Consider the following 18,383-nt stretch of genomic DNA (forward strand, 5'->3'; position numbering starts at 1 on the left):
AAATAAAAAAGTAAAACCAACAGCAAAAATGAGGTTTATCAGACTTTTGCATGTGTTCCATAAAAAAATCAAGGACAGATTACTAGAAAAAAGGGGCTTAGCGGCCAGTGTTTTTAAAAATAGATTTATTTATATTATCATATTGTGTGTGTATCATGCTAAGTTTAAATAAATTATCTTATCCAGTAATCATTCTGCTTATGTATATTTAACGTTACTGTAGCAAACATCTTCAAACTCCTATTCCATATACGTGATACACCATGCGATATATAAATAATTCAATGATCAGAAAATGTAACAGTTACGTGTCTGTGAATGAATAAAGTAAAATTAATGTCTCTTACAGACTTAACACAAATTTCTACGTTAGAGTCTTGGAGTTTGTTTACGAAAACTTATTTCTTTTCTTCATATTTCCGCTGTCTTCCCAATAACTGGAATCATCTTATACCAAAAATATAATTTTTATTCGAGGAAATATATTTGAACGGAGAAGTATTGCCTTTTCTATCGCTTATTTCCATTCAAAGATTTGATTGGTTGAAATAAGCTTTAATCAATGCCAGTCATATATCAGACCGTGAGGCGTAATTGGCTTTAGATAAAGGTTTATTTGACAATTATTTGAAAAAATATGAGGGTTCATTACTGACTATATATGGCTTAGAAATTCTAATGCGGATCATACTTAGACAGAACGAGGATACTGTGAAGAATTCAATAGGAATTATTCTCCAATATTTACGTTTTAATCCTATCGCTACTATCAAATTATCCAACGCAAGGACTGAAATGTGTATTAAATCGGATGATAAAAAGTGCTTAGTAAATGAACATTTATAATTCAAATTATTGTTTCACTGTAAAACTGTTTAGACATATTCTCAATGGATTTGTCGCTAAAATAAAAATGTCACGAAAGCAAACAAGGGAATTTAATAAGTGAGTTGAATTGATATTGTGGGAAGAAAAAAAGAGGAAATAAAAAGCAAAGTAATCAATGGAAATTTATGAGTTTTCTTTTATTTGTATACTTTTACCTGATTTGATTGAATATATTTTGTGATAAACATATTCTAATAAAACTAAAGTACAGTTGAAATCATTGTTTGATGGACTTTAATTTATGAAAAAATAGTTTTTAAACAGGACATGAGGAATATTGTGACTGTCGATTTGTACCACGTTAATTGTACTGACACCGACTTTATAGAATGTCACATCGCATTCTGGATATGGCATACCATTCCACTGATACTTTTCTCCATTGGAATATTCGGGAATATTCTTAACTGCATCGTTCTATCCAGGCTACGCTTGAGGACAAATTCTTCAACAGTTTATCTACTATTTCTGGCTGGAAGTGATATGTTTTTTCTTGTATTTGGTTTATTACCGGATACGGTTCATGGTATCGCTGGGTATAAATTTCAAGATCATTCTGTCTTCTTCTGTAAGATCAGGTATTGGGCCATTTACACATTCGGTGCTTTTTCTGTTTGGATTTTAGTTTTGCTAACAGTAGAACGTTTCTTATTAACAAAAGCACCAATCAAAACGAAAACAAAATTGACCCCAAGGACGTCTTTTGTGGTCTCTTCGACAACCCTTGTAATTTTGTTATTGGCTAACGTTCATAACATTACTGGATTCAAACATTATTCGTCTAAAGAAGAAATCATCAAAGAATTTGGAAGTGATCTTATAAACTTTCCATGTACATATTCATCAAAGGAATACAGAGAGTTTCACAACGGAATTCTAGGAATCATCATTCTTGTAGTATTCAACATTCTCCCTATAATTATAATTGTTATTGGGAATATCAACATTGCTTGTGTGATTTTATGCCGTAAAAGAGGACACAACGCCGTTTACCCGTCTTCAAGATCGTCGGCAAGACAAAACATTAATGAACATAGAGGAAACGTAAGACAAAAAACTGACCAAGATGTGTCCATCTGTGCTATATCGCATGGTCAGGGGCAGAATGGGCGTGAAAATAATGAGGAAACAGTAAATGCTGTGTCGCATATTGGTGCAGCAACCGCACTTAATAACGAAAGTCAGTTCACAATGCAGCAAGATAACTCTAGAAATATTCCAAATACTGGAAGATCGAAACCTCGAAACACTTTAAGGAAGAGGAATTATAATTCTCCTACACGTATGCTGTTTACATTGACGATATTTTTCATTGTAACCACTACGCCCTATTGTATATACCTTATACTTATAAGCCAAATATATACGCTTACTGATAGAGACGTCGCTAAATGGCAACTTATAAATGTCGTTGTACTTGTCTTTGGATGGTGTAATTATGCTTTTAACTTTTTCCTGTATTTTGTTAGTGGTACCTTATTTAAAAGAGAATGGACCCGGTTAGTACAGATAGGAAAAGTTAAATTTCAAAATTTGTTTGGACGATGAAACTTATAATTGATGTCTTAACAGATATTTAAGTAATTAGGTATTAATTGGTTATTCTTTTTTTTTATAACGAAACGAGTACATTCGTGAAATGAGAGTAGGTATGATGCTATTTAATCAAAGCATCTTGTATCGTAAATGATAAATACATAAATAAAAGGAATTCAGATGGACGATGTTTGTATTATAACTACAACAATGATATATGTACAATGACTTGCAGACTTTACCTTGATATGATAAACATGAATGAAGATCTTTGTTGTCTTTTTATTCTAAATATTTCTATTTTTTATTTTATTAAAAAAGGTAGAGTGCCTCTTTTATTTACCACATCTAACCTTATCACAATATTTTGCTGTCTTTAAAGTAGAATATCAGCCGTCAAACAATGATTTCGTTAAAAAATATATAAACATGTTTCCTCCAAACAGATATTTTGAAATAACTCTTTTAACTCTTAATAAAATTCAGAAAATAACCATAAAATAATCAAACAATTGTTTTGTTAACTTCATGCAACACATTTAATGCTTCATGCATTTCAAAATGTTTGCCTATCAAATATAATATAATATGTAGCCAAACGTACAACTTTTGTAAGAATATACACCTCAGAGACGTTGATATCTAAAGGCTGATTACAATAATAATTCATCTGAAATGAAACTTGTTTTAACAAAGACATTTCCATCTGATATTAAATACAATTTTATTTCTTAAATGCACCATGAATTGGCGGCAGCAAGGCAAAATATCAAATATATATATATATATTAACTCTTAAATAACTCCCACAGAGAAAAAAAACAGTAAGAAATTAAATACAAGAAATAACAGAATGAAAGAAAAATGATTTTAATTTAAATTATTGTTTATTACGTATTTTGTCAATCTCAAACGTTGATCATCGCAGTTATCTGATTGACCACTTCAACTTGTACATAATATATACTGGCCAATGGAAATCCTTATATTCGAGAAGGAAATATTTTATAACATTGGAGATAAGAATCATTAATAAATTGCCATAAAAATAGGTACTGGTTATTTCATATTCTGATAAAAAGGATGGGAAATGTAATTTCACTTACTTTATTAGAAAAGTCTAAATGACGAAATGTGTCAAGTCAGAGATAATTTGTATCAGTGACGAAAAGGCGTCTATGATGAGAGTGTAGCTAATATTTACAGAATAAGCTTTTATTGATTGCATAACTTAATTTGATATGTTGCCCTTGGTCAGTTGCAACAGTTTTCAACAAATTTTTCATTTCCCAAAATCTTTTTATTTTATTTTGAGGTCTTGTTGTAGTTTTCAAAAAGTTACTCATTGGGCAAATATTTCGTTTCATTTGCTTTTTGGCAATCAGGTTAATTAAAATGATTCATTATTCTGTATCGAAGTCTGCTATCTTTTTACGAAATTAACTCACCTTCTACGATATTTGTTACAGATGACAGGGATCTTACATGTTCTTTATCCATTTTCATAACATAATTTTACTCATGATTTTCCTTCCTTTTACGGGATGAAAAATTTATATATTTCTGAGGCTTCAAGTGAATTGGTCTACAATGGCCATATTTTCCAAAAGGTATTTCAAATATTGATAAAAGTATAGAAATGTACCATTTGGATAATCTTGTAAATTATTGATTGAAAGAAAACGTTATTATTTACTATATTACAGACAATAATAATTCATCTGAAATGAAACTTGTTTTAACAAAGACATTTCCAGCAATTTTATTTCTTAAATGCACCATGAATTGGCGGCAGCAAGGCAAAATATCAAATATATATATATTAACTCTTAAATAACTCCCACAGAGAAAAAACAGTAGGAAATTAAATACAAGAAATAACAGAATGAAAGAAAAATGATTTAATTTAAATTATTGTTTATTACGTATTTTGTCAATTTCAAACGTTGATCATCGCAGTTATCTGATTGGCCACTTCAACTTGTACATAATATATACTGGCCAATGAAAATCCTTATATTCGAGAAGGAAATTTTTTAAGAATCATTAAATATAGGTACTGGTGATAAAAAGGATGGGAAATGTAATTTCACTGACTTTATTAAAAAAGTCTAAATGACGAAATGTGTCAAGTCAGAGATAATTTGTATCAGTGACGAAAAGGCGTCTATGATGAGAGTGTAGCTAATATTTAGAGAATAAGCTTTTATTGATTGCATAACTAAATTTGATATGTTGTCCTTGGTTAGTTGTAACTGTTTTCCACAAATTTTTTATTTCCCAAAATCTTTTTATTTTATTTTGAGGTCTTGTTGCAGTTTTCAAAAAGTTACTCATTGGCCAAATATTTCGTTTCATTTGCTTCTTGGGCAATCAGGTTAATCAAAATGATTTATTATTCTGTATCGAAGTCTGCTATCGTTTTAAGAAATAAACTCACCTTCTACGATATTTGTTACAGATGACAGGGATCTTACATGTTCTTTATCCATTTTCATAACATAATTTTACTCATGATTTTCCTTCCCTTTACGGGATGAAAAATTTATATATTTCTGAGGCTTCAAGTGAATTGGTCTACAATGGCCATATTTTCCAAAAGGTATTTCAAATATTGATAAAAGTATAGAAATGTACCATTTGGATAATCTTATAAATTATTGATTGAAAGAAAAACGTTATTATTCATTATATTACAGACCTTCCAGACCAATTCACTTTAATGTTACTTTAATTTTTTTCTTGTCATAAGTGTTGTGAATGTTGAAATTTCATCGGTTTTGTAGGAAGTATTATTTTTGTCTATTTTATTTCCAATGTGAATTATTATATTATACATATATGTGTTGTTTGTTTGTTTACTACTATTGTTTTTGAAGTAACATTGAAAGGAAATGAATTTATTCTTTCTTGTCACATGACACATTGTTCTATTGGTTCTGTTTAACTGTTTAATTATGTTTTATAACACCATTATTACCTCATTTTTGTCTCTCATGTTTATTCGTATTTTAACGGCATTGTAAGGTTAAACATTTTGTATTTAATGCCAGTATGGGTCAAGTTAGTCTTGAATATGTTATATAACGACAATTTGAGTTTAAGTTTATATATTAAATGTTAGTTAGTATTAAACGTCATTGCAGATTAAAGATGCCTCATACGTTAATTTGTATTTAATGTCATTGTTATTTCAAGTTTGTCTTAATTGTTAATTTGTCTTTAACATAATTGTGAGTTCAAATGTGTCTCATGCGTAAATTTGTATTTAACACAATTGTAAATTAAAGTTTGTCTGAAATGTGTTTTATAGTTAACGTTTTTGACGCCATTGTGAATGAATGTTCATGTGTATTAAACTTCATTGTGGCCTTTTACGTTTATCTTACACCGTTGTGGATAAAATTTGTCGTAAATGTTTATTGATATTTAACGGCATTTCGGATTGAAATTGGTATTAAATGATAATTTGACTTTTGTGCTATACTGGTGTCAGGTTTAATTTTAATGTTCATTTCTATTTAATCCATTTATCATTTAAAAATAGCGTCCTTCTCGTGACATCCTTCGTAGCCAAAATTTTGGTTTTTAAGAGATGGCAGATTTTGCTATTACTTACAGGCAGATTAACAACTAAGTTAATGTTCACTTTCGCTGCGAAAATTTTAAAAATTTTTTTGTGATTTTACAATACTTGTGAATTGGTGACGCACTCCCTAAACCTGAATGAATTTTGCTTTTGCATGGATGAAAATTGGTTTAAATTGGTATAAAGGCAAAATATTTAGTTGACTACCTTTAATGAAATCAACGTTGATTTTTTCACGCTATTTACTTTAAATTTGTGAAAATCAACTCTGCTTAAACATGCAGATTTAAATTTCCAGGATGAAAACCTTAATTTGCATTCAGTAAAAAAGAATTTTGCTTCAAGTAACAATATATCCTTTTTAACATTTTAATAAAAACTATTTAAACAAATACAATTAAAGATGGTTTTGTTATTGGGTTAAAGTTAAAGTGTAGGATGGTTAGAAAGACAGAATTTCTTGAAACTTTACAAATTAGGCCTTTGTTGATTATTGTTTTCAAAACTGTGCAATTTTAAAAATTTGTAAATTTGAGTCATAAGAGGTTGACAGAACTGTTCTGTGCTATGGACACATTTCAGTTAAAAAAGATCTCATTATAAAAAACAGAATGTAAATTAAATACTTGGGAAAACGCTTTTACCTATAAGGACTAACAAAAAATGAAATAAGATTTTGCCTTTAAATTTAATTTTTTTAATTGCATAGGGTCTTGGCATTCGAATTCTTGCCCCATCTTAGGGAATTTTTATACTCTTTTTAGATTGGGCTATTAAAAGCTCTTAATATTTAAATGCACATTGTGCCTCGGAAATGAATAGTTATTTTCCCTTCCTTAGAAAGGGCTTATATGAGTTTAATAACGTTTAAGAGCACGTTAGATGCTTATCACTCAACAAAAGTAGTGCTTAATGTATCATTTTTTGTCAACAACGACACCATGCGGGAAGGACTACTTAAAAAGGACAGGTTGTTATAGCAATGTTGCAAAGTTGATTCAACAAAAATTGGGCTAGGGAGATCCTTAATGATAATACAGAAGAACAGGAGATAAATTGGTAATGATGTAATAATACTTGTACACGGTCGTAATTAAACCGTATGACGGAACAACAAAAATTGTTTTTAAATAAATGAAGGTCATTTGCCTTCCGTGTATATAATGAAAGGTGGGGGTCTTCCTTAAATATAATGATGGGGGGGGGGTCTGTGGCTTAGTGATGAAAGTACTTGACTTCAAACCACTCTCCTCTGCTATCCAGCTAAATAGGAACGTCGGTGGTGAGGGGCACGTGAGGTATTCCCCAACAGGTAAAGCTACTATTGAGTTGGTGCAAAGTACAACCCAGCAAAACAATATGTAATGAAATTCAATGGTTAAAGGCAGGTGTTAAATAGCTAATATGATTAATAATTCATCTCAATTTATCTTAGGTATGGATTTAAGATGAAAAAATGTTTTATATTACTGATAAACATTCAGTTGCAACCCGAGGATAAGTGAGACGGAAAATGTCAAGCTTTAATTAAATTTAATTTCTGTCTCGTTTTTGCAAGCGAAATATTTGACAATAGTGTCATAAATACCGAGGGAAGGCATTTGCCAGCAAATTAATCATGCTGTATAAAAAACTAATGTTAACAGTACATGCAGTAACTTTCTAATCTCATAAAAGTTTAAACGCATCACAGCTTAAGACGCCTCTTACGATAACACATGGATAAACAGTGGCTTCTATTGGTATGCCCGCACTATTTACGACAACCCCTCAGCCACAAAAGGCATGACCGAGTTTCACTTGAGCACCAGATTCAAGATGATATCAAGCTATACAATAGCTTAAAATGTCGAAAGAATGAAAAGATGTTTTGTTCCAAATGTCATTGCAAGTGTCAATGTGTTTTCCTTGAAAATGGATAAAAATTGCCTAAACGCTCAGAAGGGGAGTCGCCTTGATAAGATAAAACCAATTACCCCCCTTAAACACTGGCGTCTGAACTCTCGCCCATTCTTGAGATCCTCTTTCAGAAATTAATTGAAAAGTGACACATCAGCTGAAAAACTTATGTTTGTAAAATGACCTTGTATCTGTTATAGTAAGAAAAAAAGAGATATGGTCCTATAAGACTTAGGTAAAGCTTTTGATTTGGTGAGCCATGAAAATAACTTCTATTCAAAACACATAACCATGGTAATAAAGCTCAAACACTTAAATTGACCGAAATGTGCTTAGATGATAGGCTCCAATCTGTTGTAATAGACGGTTCATCCCCTGAAGCCTTACCGGTTACTTCTGTTTCTAAAATACAAAGCTGATATCCCACAGGACAAACATTCAATGGTTCGTTTATCTGCTGATAATATTGCCTTACATAAAGTCAGCAATCGGAAACCTTTCAAAAAGACTTAAATACTTTAGAAAAATTGGACTGGGCCATAAAGATACACTCAGAACCCTCCAGGCCATGGCAAAAAGACTATTTTCGACCACAACTGGAATACTACGCATCTGCAGTCTGGTCCAGTATACCCACAGTCAAATTTGTCAGGTAGAATCTGTCAAAAGAAGATCTGAGAGTTGTGTCAAATCTTGGAACTATTAACAAACACTTTCCATTTGCCACTGTTATTTTGTATGTATATAATATCTTATATACGTCTTCTTTATTTCATCTTTTAACGTTTCTCTACGCGCCGAGTGTTCACGTCATTGCGAGAGGTTAAATAAAAAAAAATAAAGTCAGATAGAAAGATTCGCAAATTATTTTTAAAATGTAACAAAATCGAGATATTTTACAGAATATGTCTCAACATGAACACTTTGGTTTAAACATTTGATGACAGCAAGAATGAATGTGTATGTCGTAGCACGGCTAAAGCCAAAATGAAAATAATGCACTAAATAGAAATTATTAAGTATGTAGCATTAAATCACCAGCTGTTGTTTTGCTGAAAATTTTGCATCTGGTGCTCAACCTGTTAAATAGGTTCAAAGAAACAGATATCCTCTCTTCATCCGCCCATATTTTAGTGGCTTACAAAAGTTGTTGTTTTTTTGTAAAGTATCATATTACTCTGTCTAAAATATAATATTTTTACATATATATTTCGATATCTTTTTATATACAGTATCATTTACAAAAAAAGGGTTTCAATACAAGAACACAAATATCAAATATTATCTTATTTAAAGGATTCTAGTTGATACGTACATATTTTTTATTTTAATATATAAAAATATATATTACGGGTAAAATTACTTCTCAAATTATTGTTGTATTAAGTCCCACATATGCAAAAGACATTTTTGCTAAATATCAGAAATATAAAATTGAATGAGTTTTTGCTTTAGTAACATTACTTTTTTTATCGCATAAAAACAACCAAAATAATAACCAAACGTGAAAATATTATGAACAAAGGACATTCAAATGTCGCATATACCTTTCTTTTCTTTTTTTAAACCGATTACAAAACGCGTTTGGTCTTATTTCGGCGGTCGTTCAAGCCAATTTTTCCTGGATATCTAACCAGTAATTAACAATTTCACCACACGGAACAGATCATCAATTCCATATGGTTCAGGATGGTTCAGTGATCAATAAAACAGTGGTGAGAATCAAATGACCATAAGAACTAATGTCCGACATCAATGTCCCCGGTGACAATATGCCTCGCGCGACGATCGAACAAGCGACTCCCTAAATTATTCATATGATCCTCTCCATGTTAAACTTTGTGGGCGAACGAAAAGTTGTAGAAAAGTAATTTTCAAAAACCTTCCTCACTTTTAAATAAACGACTCACATTTTAAAGTTAAACTTGACTGAACGTTCCACTGGGCAACAGCCTCGTTACTATCTGACCAGGAAATACATTTCTGAAGCAATTCTAAATTAAAGGTATTGTTTTTATATGTATAAATAAATCTCTAATTCCATCTTTCCCGATTTCTGCTTTTACAGCATGTAAGTTTTTAAAGCACATCAGTATCACAAGAAGTCTCTTTATTTATTGCCAGTTTTTTGTATCAATAGGGATATTCATTTATAAATAATATGCTTTTGTCGGCGCATTTTCTCCATACACATTTAAAGCATTAACTATTAAAGATCGGATGTTCTTTGCTAAAATTGCTTTCTATATCGAGTAAAAAGGCCTTCACATTTCAACAGCAGATTATGATAAACTTTGGCACTTCACGGAGACCAAATCTTAATTAATACAATTGAAAAGTTGTTATTGTTTGATAATAGTTATGTTGTTTTTCGTGCGTGTTTTTATATTTTTTTTAGAAAATGACATTCAAAGTTAAGATATGTTATTTGTATTATATACGATGGTATATCTTTATCTGTTACCTTCTTTAAATAAATTTTTATTTTATTACAAATGAAAGAGTGATGCCATTACCGTTTTGCGCCCCTCGTAAATCGAATTGAGACGTAGATAAAGTAGTATACATCATATGGTTAATATCAAATGTCATATATGGTGCGAAAGATTAAATCTTGAAAATTGTAATTATATTGAGAATTAAAGAGACATTTGTTAAAGAATCTTCAATACTACTTTAAAGGTAAAGAAGCTAAAATTCATTTTTTAAACACTGAAGGGACATTTAAAATGAATAAAAAAGGAAAAAAAATAGAACAAAAACAACAAAAACCAACAAAAACAACAACAACAACAAATAAAAAAAATACTGGGAATATCGACAATAAAATAACCTTTATTATTGTAACTTTAAAAGTTTTTCACGCCATATTTTCGTCCTAGGCACAAAACTCTATGTATCATACTACAGTAAATTCTCTCTATTAAGACCACTAACGGGACTGACACAAAGTGGTCTTAATAGTGAACTGGTCTTAATAGTGAATAAGTCACTTTAACAGCTGCCGAAGTCCAACTTAACTTAATGTATACCTTGTATAGTTTTATGCACATAGTAAATGTACTTAATTAAATGAGTAAAAAGAAACACATATTTTTTTTTAAACAAAAAACATTTTTAATGTATGATAATATGATACATCATTAATGTAATGAAAATATTCATTTACGGCTAGTGTTTCAAGTTTCCCCTTTAGAAGAAAAAAAGTATGAAGTATTAAATATAGTGATGACTCTCATTAAGATTTATACATTAATTACATATCGAAATAAAGCACACATGAACTAATAATTTGGTGTTATTAGCAATTTTTACCATACTTGTTATAAATTGTGATGCACAACGAACAATTATTAATGCTATTCACCTGTTTATTACATCCGACAAATCAATCGTTTCTCACACCATACTTTATGTGCGATAGCGTATCAGGTGTCGTGTATTCTGTCGGAGTTTTATTTATGAGGGTTTTTTTGGATGTTGATCAGAGACCGTTTTTATTGCAATGTTTCTCCGAGATTATTAATCATAGTTGCGCGGTTTTTAGGTTTTGTTCATCCCTCAAAACTTGTTTCATTTAATCTGTGGTTGTCAGGTATTATTTTCTATACCGTTGTGAGTTGTGTGTTGACTTGATTATGATTGTGATGTGATTGTCGACAGAAGTCCAGATTTTCCAAATTCATAATGTAAATAAATTGTCTTTATTTCGGATATGATCGTCATTGCAACATGATTATGTAATTGTGATTTTGTTTCGTGATCGTTAGCGATAATTTGTCTTTTACGTCAATGTGAGTTGAAACGCCTGTTGATGTTTATCAATTTGATGCTGGCTCACAAGGGAGATCATCGGTTTGTAATCTTGCACAAAAAATCAAACAAACAAAAATAAATAAATAAAAAGATAAATACAACCCCTCCCCCCACAAAAGAGAGAAAGTATAAATTGCCCATGTCTAACTAGTTCAATATGACTGTAACAATGTAAGCATATTTCATCATAACAAATGGTCATACAGCTTTAACTTTTATCGAACCCTTAATATGTCCCACTGTTATTTTATAAATATGCGTATAATATAATAATAACGTCCTTATTTCATTTTTACTTTTTCTTAGTGGCTTTACGTGCCGACTGTTAACGTCGTTGCGAGGGGTGTGACAGAAAAGAAAAATAAATAAATAAAATCACATAAATACTACATACATATTTGCGCACATTATTTTAAAATGTAACAAAACCTAGAAATTTTACAGACTAGGTATCAACATGAACATTGTGGTATAAACATTTGATGGCATCCTGAAGGAAATAGCGTTACGCGGCTGCAGCCAAAATGAGAATAGTGCACATAACGTTAAATCATATTCAACTCGAGTCACCACCAGCTGTTGTTATGCTGAACATCTGGTGTTCACCTTGGAAAATTTCACGCAAGGAAACAAATATCCTCTACCCTCTATTCATCCGCCCATAATTTAGCAACTTATAAAAATATGCTTTTTTCTTAATTTCTTTTTAAAGAATAAAAGTACTCTGTTTTATAATATAATATATCTATCATCATATTTCGATCTTTTTTATATACATTATCATTACAAAAAGTAGTTTTTCAATGTAAGATCACAAATATATCAAATATCATCTTATTGAAGGGATACTAGTTGAAACGTACATCTGTTTTATTTGAATATATAAATACTATAAATTACACACAAAAACATATCTCAAATTAATGTTATGATAACTACTTCTAAAAAAAGACATATTTGTTTTGCTAAATATTATAAATATGAAACTGAAAGAATGTTGGCTTAAAAAACTATTTCATATCTCATATATCATTTGTAATAAAATTACATTTTAACCAAATGTGACAATACACCAGTATGATACTCAATTATCAAACAAAATATTACAAATGTCTCATATATTATTTTTCTTTTTAAGGCGATTCTATATATCTCGGCGGTCGTTCCACCCAACTTTGCAAGAAGACTTACCAGTACTAAACATTTTTTTCCGCATTAAGGCGACCACTAATTCTGTATGAATTTTGAATCAGTGGTGAGAAAGAATGACCATTATAATCAATGTCCGACATCAATTTCCCCGGTAAAATTATGCCTTGCGCGACGATCGAACTAGCGACTTTCTGTGCTATCCCTATTAAGCGGAAAGTGGTGTAAAAAATAATTAACCCATCCATACCTTGCTCACTTTTGAATAAACGACTTTGACATAAATTATGTTAAAGTGAAACTCGGCAAAAAGTTCCCAGAGAAGACAGCATTTTTGAAGCAATGTAAAGGTATTGTTTTTATACGTATTGTGAAATTTACCTCTCCGTTGTATGCAAGTAGTTTTGTAATTGTGGTCGATCCAACGTTATTGCAAATAAGCTTAAGAATACAAAATGTCCGTAAAACAACTGCCATATTAAGACCCAATAATTCATGTACGCTGTTTTTCTGTTCTTTTTTCATCTTTAGCGATTTCTACTTTAACAGCACCTGTGTTTTAAAAATATTAAAAGGTGTTTAATTCATTGCTGGTATTCTCCTGCAAGAGAGATATTAATTGCGAAATAATACGACTTTGTATTAAAAACTTCGGATCGAATGTTCTTTGCAGAAATTGCAGGAATTTCTGTTCCTTTATATCCAGTGAAAAATGCTTCTTAAGCATTTTAATAGAAATTTACTATAATGGCACTTCACGGTTAAAAGATATTCATTATTACTTCGACCGATACGTCGTTCTTGTGGACTCATTTGTTAAAACTTATCATATTATGTTATGTGTAGGGTCAAATCCTAATTGACACAATGGAATAGTAATTATTGTTTGATGATATTGTTTTGTGTGTGTATGTCTTTATATATTGTTAAGAAGGCCAAATTTTAAATTAAGATATGTTATTTGTATAACACGGTGGTATATCTTCATCTGTTACCTTCTTTAAATAAAAATATGTTATTATTATAAATGATAGACTGATGCCCTTACTTTTTAAACGCCCCTCGTAAATCGAATTGAGGCGTAGACAGAGTAGCAAATATCATATGGCAGATATCATAATGTCATATACGGTTTCAAATTGTAAATCTTGAAAATTGTTATACAGAGGATTCAAGAGACTTTTACTTTTACTTTCAATACTAGTTTAAAGGTAAGGAAGGTAAAGTTCTTTAAAACTAAAAGTGAAAAAAAAAACAATAAACAACAACAAAAAATACCATTAAAACAAATAACCCCATAGATACTGGGAAAAAAATCGACGATAACCTTCAGTGTTGTAAGCTTTAAAAGTTTTCCACGTTATCTCTTTTACCTGATCATAGAATCTATGTACATACTGGACTATACATGTATATGAGCTGCACCATGTCAAAACCAACACAGCGTTTGCGAGAAGCATGGATCCAGATCAGGATCCATGCTGTTCGCCATTAGTTTGTCTACTTGTCATAGGGTCAGTTGGCACACGCACTATGTTGGTTTTGTCATGATGCAGCTCATTTGTAACAGGTGTCTTCGGGCGTAGGTTTATTTATGAGGGCTATTGTTTTGATGTCGATAAGAGACTATTTTTATTGCGATACTTGTCCGAGAAAATTAATTAAAGTTGCGCTGTATTACATTGTATTTAGATTTTTGTTCATCCTTCAAACGATGTCACAAATATTCTTTGGTTGTCAGGTTTTAACTTGAATACTGTTGTGAGTTGTGTTTACCCGATAATGATAGTGATGTGACTGTCCAGATTTTGCAAATCCATAATGTAAATAAATTGTCTTTATTTAGGATAGTGATCGTCATTGCGATATGATTATGTAGTTGTGATTTTGTTTCGTGATTGTAAGCGATAATTTGTCTTTTACGTCAATATGAGTTCTAAGCAACACCTGTTGACGTTTGTCACTTTTATATTGGCTCAATAGGGAGATCATCGGTTTTGTAATTTTGCACACAAAAATCAAACAAACAAAAGAAAATATATAAATAAATGCCCCCCCCCATCCTAAATAAAAAGAAACAGAGAAAAGGATAAATAATAGTTATTTTCTCAAATGAGTTAATTTGTACTATTTTAGTAATAAACTAATTACACCGATGATAAATACAATAATAATAGTGATAATACGTTTAACAATAATGATAACAACAGCAAATCAAAACAACAATTACAGTCACATAACAACCATCGTTATGATAATGGTAATGATTTGTTTACAGTATTTGTTAACACCAATAAAAAACTGCTTGTCATCCTCATTATTATAACCATGACTTACGTTTTCTGTTTGTTTTTTTTTTCAGACTTAAAAAAACGACATTATAATCTTGGATATATTTATGCCGTTGGGTCTATTTTCTGCAATTGGGACTTTTAATCAAACTCCTAGCAGCGGTTACTTCCCGAAATCAGCACAGAGCCGTCACAGAGTCATTTCTTCAGTGTCTGTTTCTTTCATTTAAATAATTATTGTGTTTAATGTACATTGAAAGTTAAAAAAATAACGTTATAGAGAATGATCCGTTTAATAACAAAAGTTATATAATGGTCGCCATTAAAGTGGCAAAGCGTAGCGTAACCGGCATGAAATGTTGTAATGAGGAAATGACAAGCGCACATATTCATTGACATTTTAAGTCAAAACATTGATGCATCATTAGCGCACCATTACATAACTTGTTGCTATCATTAAATTGTCGCCTTTATAGCTGTCATTACACGCTTAAATTTGACAAAGATTCATTTTTCCAATTTGTTTGATCATTCGTTAAGGACAAGCATACTCGTATTGCAAAAAGAAGTGACATATCATGATTAATCATGATTTGGAAATGGATAGTTATGCTTAACTTGTCAATCTACGTTTAATTGATAAAGTAAATACAGAAGAAACACAATATATTTTATATTGTGTTAATACGATAAAATGATTACAAATTCGATGCTCTCCTTATTGTGTTAGGCCAGGAACGTTTAATTACAAGCCTTGGTTTGGTGAGCGGATTTAAAAGACATGTTTAACAGCGACAGTATTAGTGTCTGTTCAGTCAAAAATTTCAAAATTAACTTGCAAGCAATATAAAACCACGTCTTTTTTAATAAAATTTATATGTGATATTTTATGCTAAGTGAAGAAAGGAAATCGATTTAAACGTAATTATGGCACTTTATTATACAGCTTACGTATGTAAGAAAGTCTATGCTCACGCTGGATAAGAGGAATTTTATTTCTTTTGACTTTTACCATGCATTCCTACTTTTTTCTATTGCAACATTATGGAATATTCTTAACTGCATAAAAACATATAAAATATATCAGAAAAGAAAAGAACCTTGAATCCATAGCGTTAGACATAAATCTACTCTCACTGAACCTGACGTTGATTTGATTTAAGTACTTCTTTATTGATGTCGTGATAATAAAAGTGCAAATTACCGTGATCATGCAACAACTATATCATTAATATTGTAATCATCAGCTTTATCTGTCATTTTAACATCATTTAAAATTAGACGGGTATTAGTGATACTTTTGCTTGCCTTTTTCTAACATATTTTTTTTGGTTTTACGTCACATCGACACAGTATAGGTCATATCGCGACGTTCCAGCTTTTACTGGTGGAGGAAGACCTCAGGTGCCCTTCCGTGCATTATTTCAGGCACGAACGGGCACCTGAGTAGAACCACCGACGTTCCGTAAGCTAGCTGAATAGCTTCCTCACATGAAAGAATCCAAAGTCCCTGTCGGGATTCGAACCTACAGCGGTGAGGGGCAAGTGGTTTGAAGTCAACGACCTTAACCACTCGGCCACAGACGCCCCTTTTTCCTAACATAACCACACTGTAGCATTTACTAACACGATGACACTGACAATAACAGGGATAATTATTGGTACAGTGGTAAAATCAATATTTTAAAAGATGGCGATGGAACTGACATTTTAAAATAAGGTGACGACAATGGCAAAAAATAATAAGGACAATGTTAATTTCATTGGAAATAACAATATTCCATATGATGGCTATTACAGTGGCATTAACTAAGAGACTGATAAGTACAAAAGCAATAAAAATATTTGAAAAGCTGGCGATGACAGTGGCAATCATTGGGACATTGATAAAAACAATGGCAATAACAATGACATTTATTTGTACAATGATGATAACAATATCAATGGTAATGACAACGACATGATATTGATTTGGATACGTGTGACAATGCCAATGACTACAACAATACCAAAGACAATGCCGATGGCAAAATAATAATACTAATGACAATCAAATATTTACTTACTGCAGCTGAATTCCGGTTTTTCGTCACTATTATCACCACAATCGTCATCAAAGTCACACTGCCAGGATAACTGAATACATCTGCCATTGTCACACATAAATTTATTATCTTCACATTTCCTCTTGTCTACAAGGACAAAAATTATACACATTTGATTAAATTCATATATATAAATGTAGATTCATAGGTATCTTCTCTGACAAAATATTGGTAGGTTTTGTATATTAGCAAAAGCATGTTTAAGCCTTTTTCGTATAACAGCAAATGAATGCTGTTTAAATCCTCACAATGCTAAATTAAAATGTCATAAATGGTCTTAACCATTGATATTTTTTGGGGAAAATTTCAGATTATATATTGACTAAACAGCAAACAGTGCAGACTATGATCAGACATCTGGTGAGCGTTTCACTATTATTCCGTAAGTTAAGCGGATCCTTTTACGTAAATTTGACCTTACGCAAAATGTTATTTACTTTAGTTGTTTTCCAATAAACAGAATGTACAATTTACGCCAGCAATAATGGAGCGTAACTTATCGTTGAAACCTACCAAATGGGGAGCTAAGAAAGCTTAGTGAAACGTAAATAAATACGCAAGTTCTGCTTACGTAAAAGTTACGTTCAAACTCGAGTTACGATAATGTAAGTACGTTAGTGAAACGCTCCCCAGGTCTTGCTCTACACTGGTAGAAAGGACAGGATCAGTTGCCGCAAGCAGGCTAATTGTTTATTGGCAATGTTTCTTTTCTTTTCTTTTCTAGCAAAACATGCATTTTTGTTACATTCGTTTTCTTGTCATTGATGGCAGAGAAGTTCAATCTCGTCTCATTAAAACATTGCATTATCTTCACTAATTCACTCTGCCTTGCTACCTTTATCCCTCCCACATCAAATAATTATGACATATACTGATTTGATATCGCATGCAATCTGTGCAGTATTTAATTACTTACGGCATATGTTCACAGATTCGTCGCTATTGTCTCCGCAATCATCAACCTCGTCACATTTCCAGCCTGAAATATTGATTTTAGAATACCATTGCATTTTATGGAAATGCTAAGTCTGTAATGACAAAGCAGTTATTTTAAGTGCACATGGCAAAATGCATACATATCAATTTCATAAAAGTATGGATGTATAATCA

At 31.2% G+C, this 18,383-nt stretch overlaps 1 protein-coding gene across 1 annotated transcript in view; it reads right to left on the reverse strand.

The window, feature by feature from the left end:
* Positions 1-18,383, reverse strand: part of LOC132715922 (low-density lipoprotein receptor-related protein 2-like) — a 155,495-nt gene that overhangs the window by 25,766 nt on the left and 111,346 nt on the right. Inside the window, 2 exon segments of the mRNA XM_060699036.1 lie at positions 17,235-17,360; positions 18,190-18,252. Of these exon segments, the coding sequence (XP_060555019.1) occupies positions 17,235-17,360; positions 18,190-18,252 (189 nt within the window).

Source organism: Ruditapes philippinarum, unplaced genomic scaffold, assembly GCF_026571515.1.
Source record: "Ruditapes philippinarum isolate M1 unplaced genomic scaffold, ASM2657151v2 ctg2002_1_1_1_1, whole genome shotgun sequence".
Taxonomy (NCBI): Eukaryota; Metazoa; Mollusca; class Bivalvia; order Venerida; family Veneridae; genus Ruditapes; species Ruditapes philippinarum.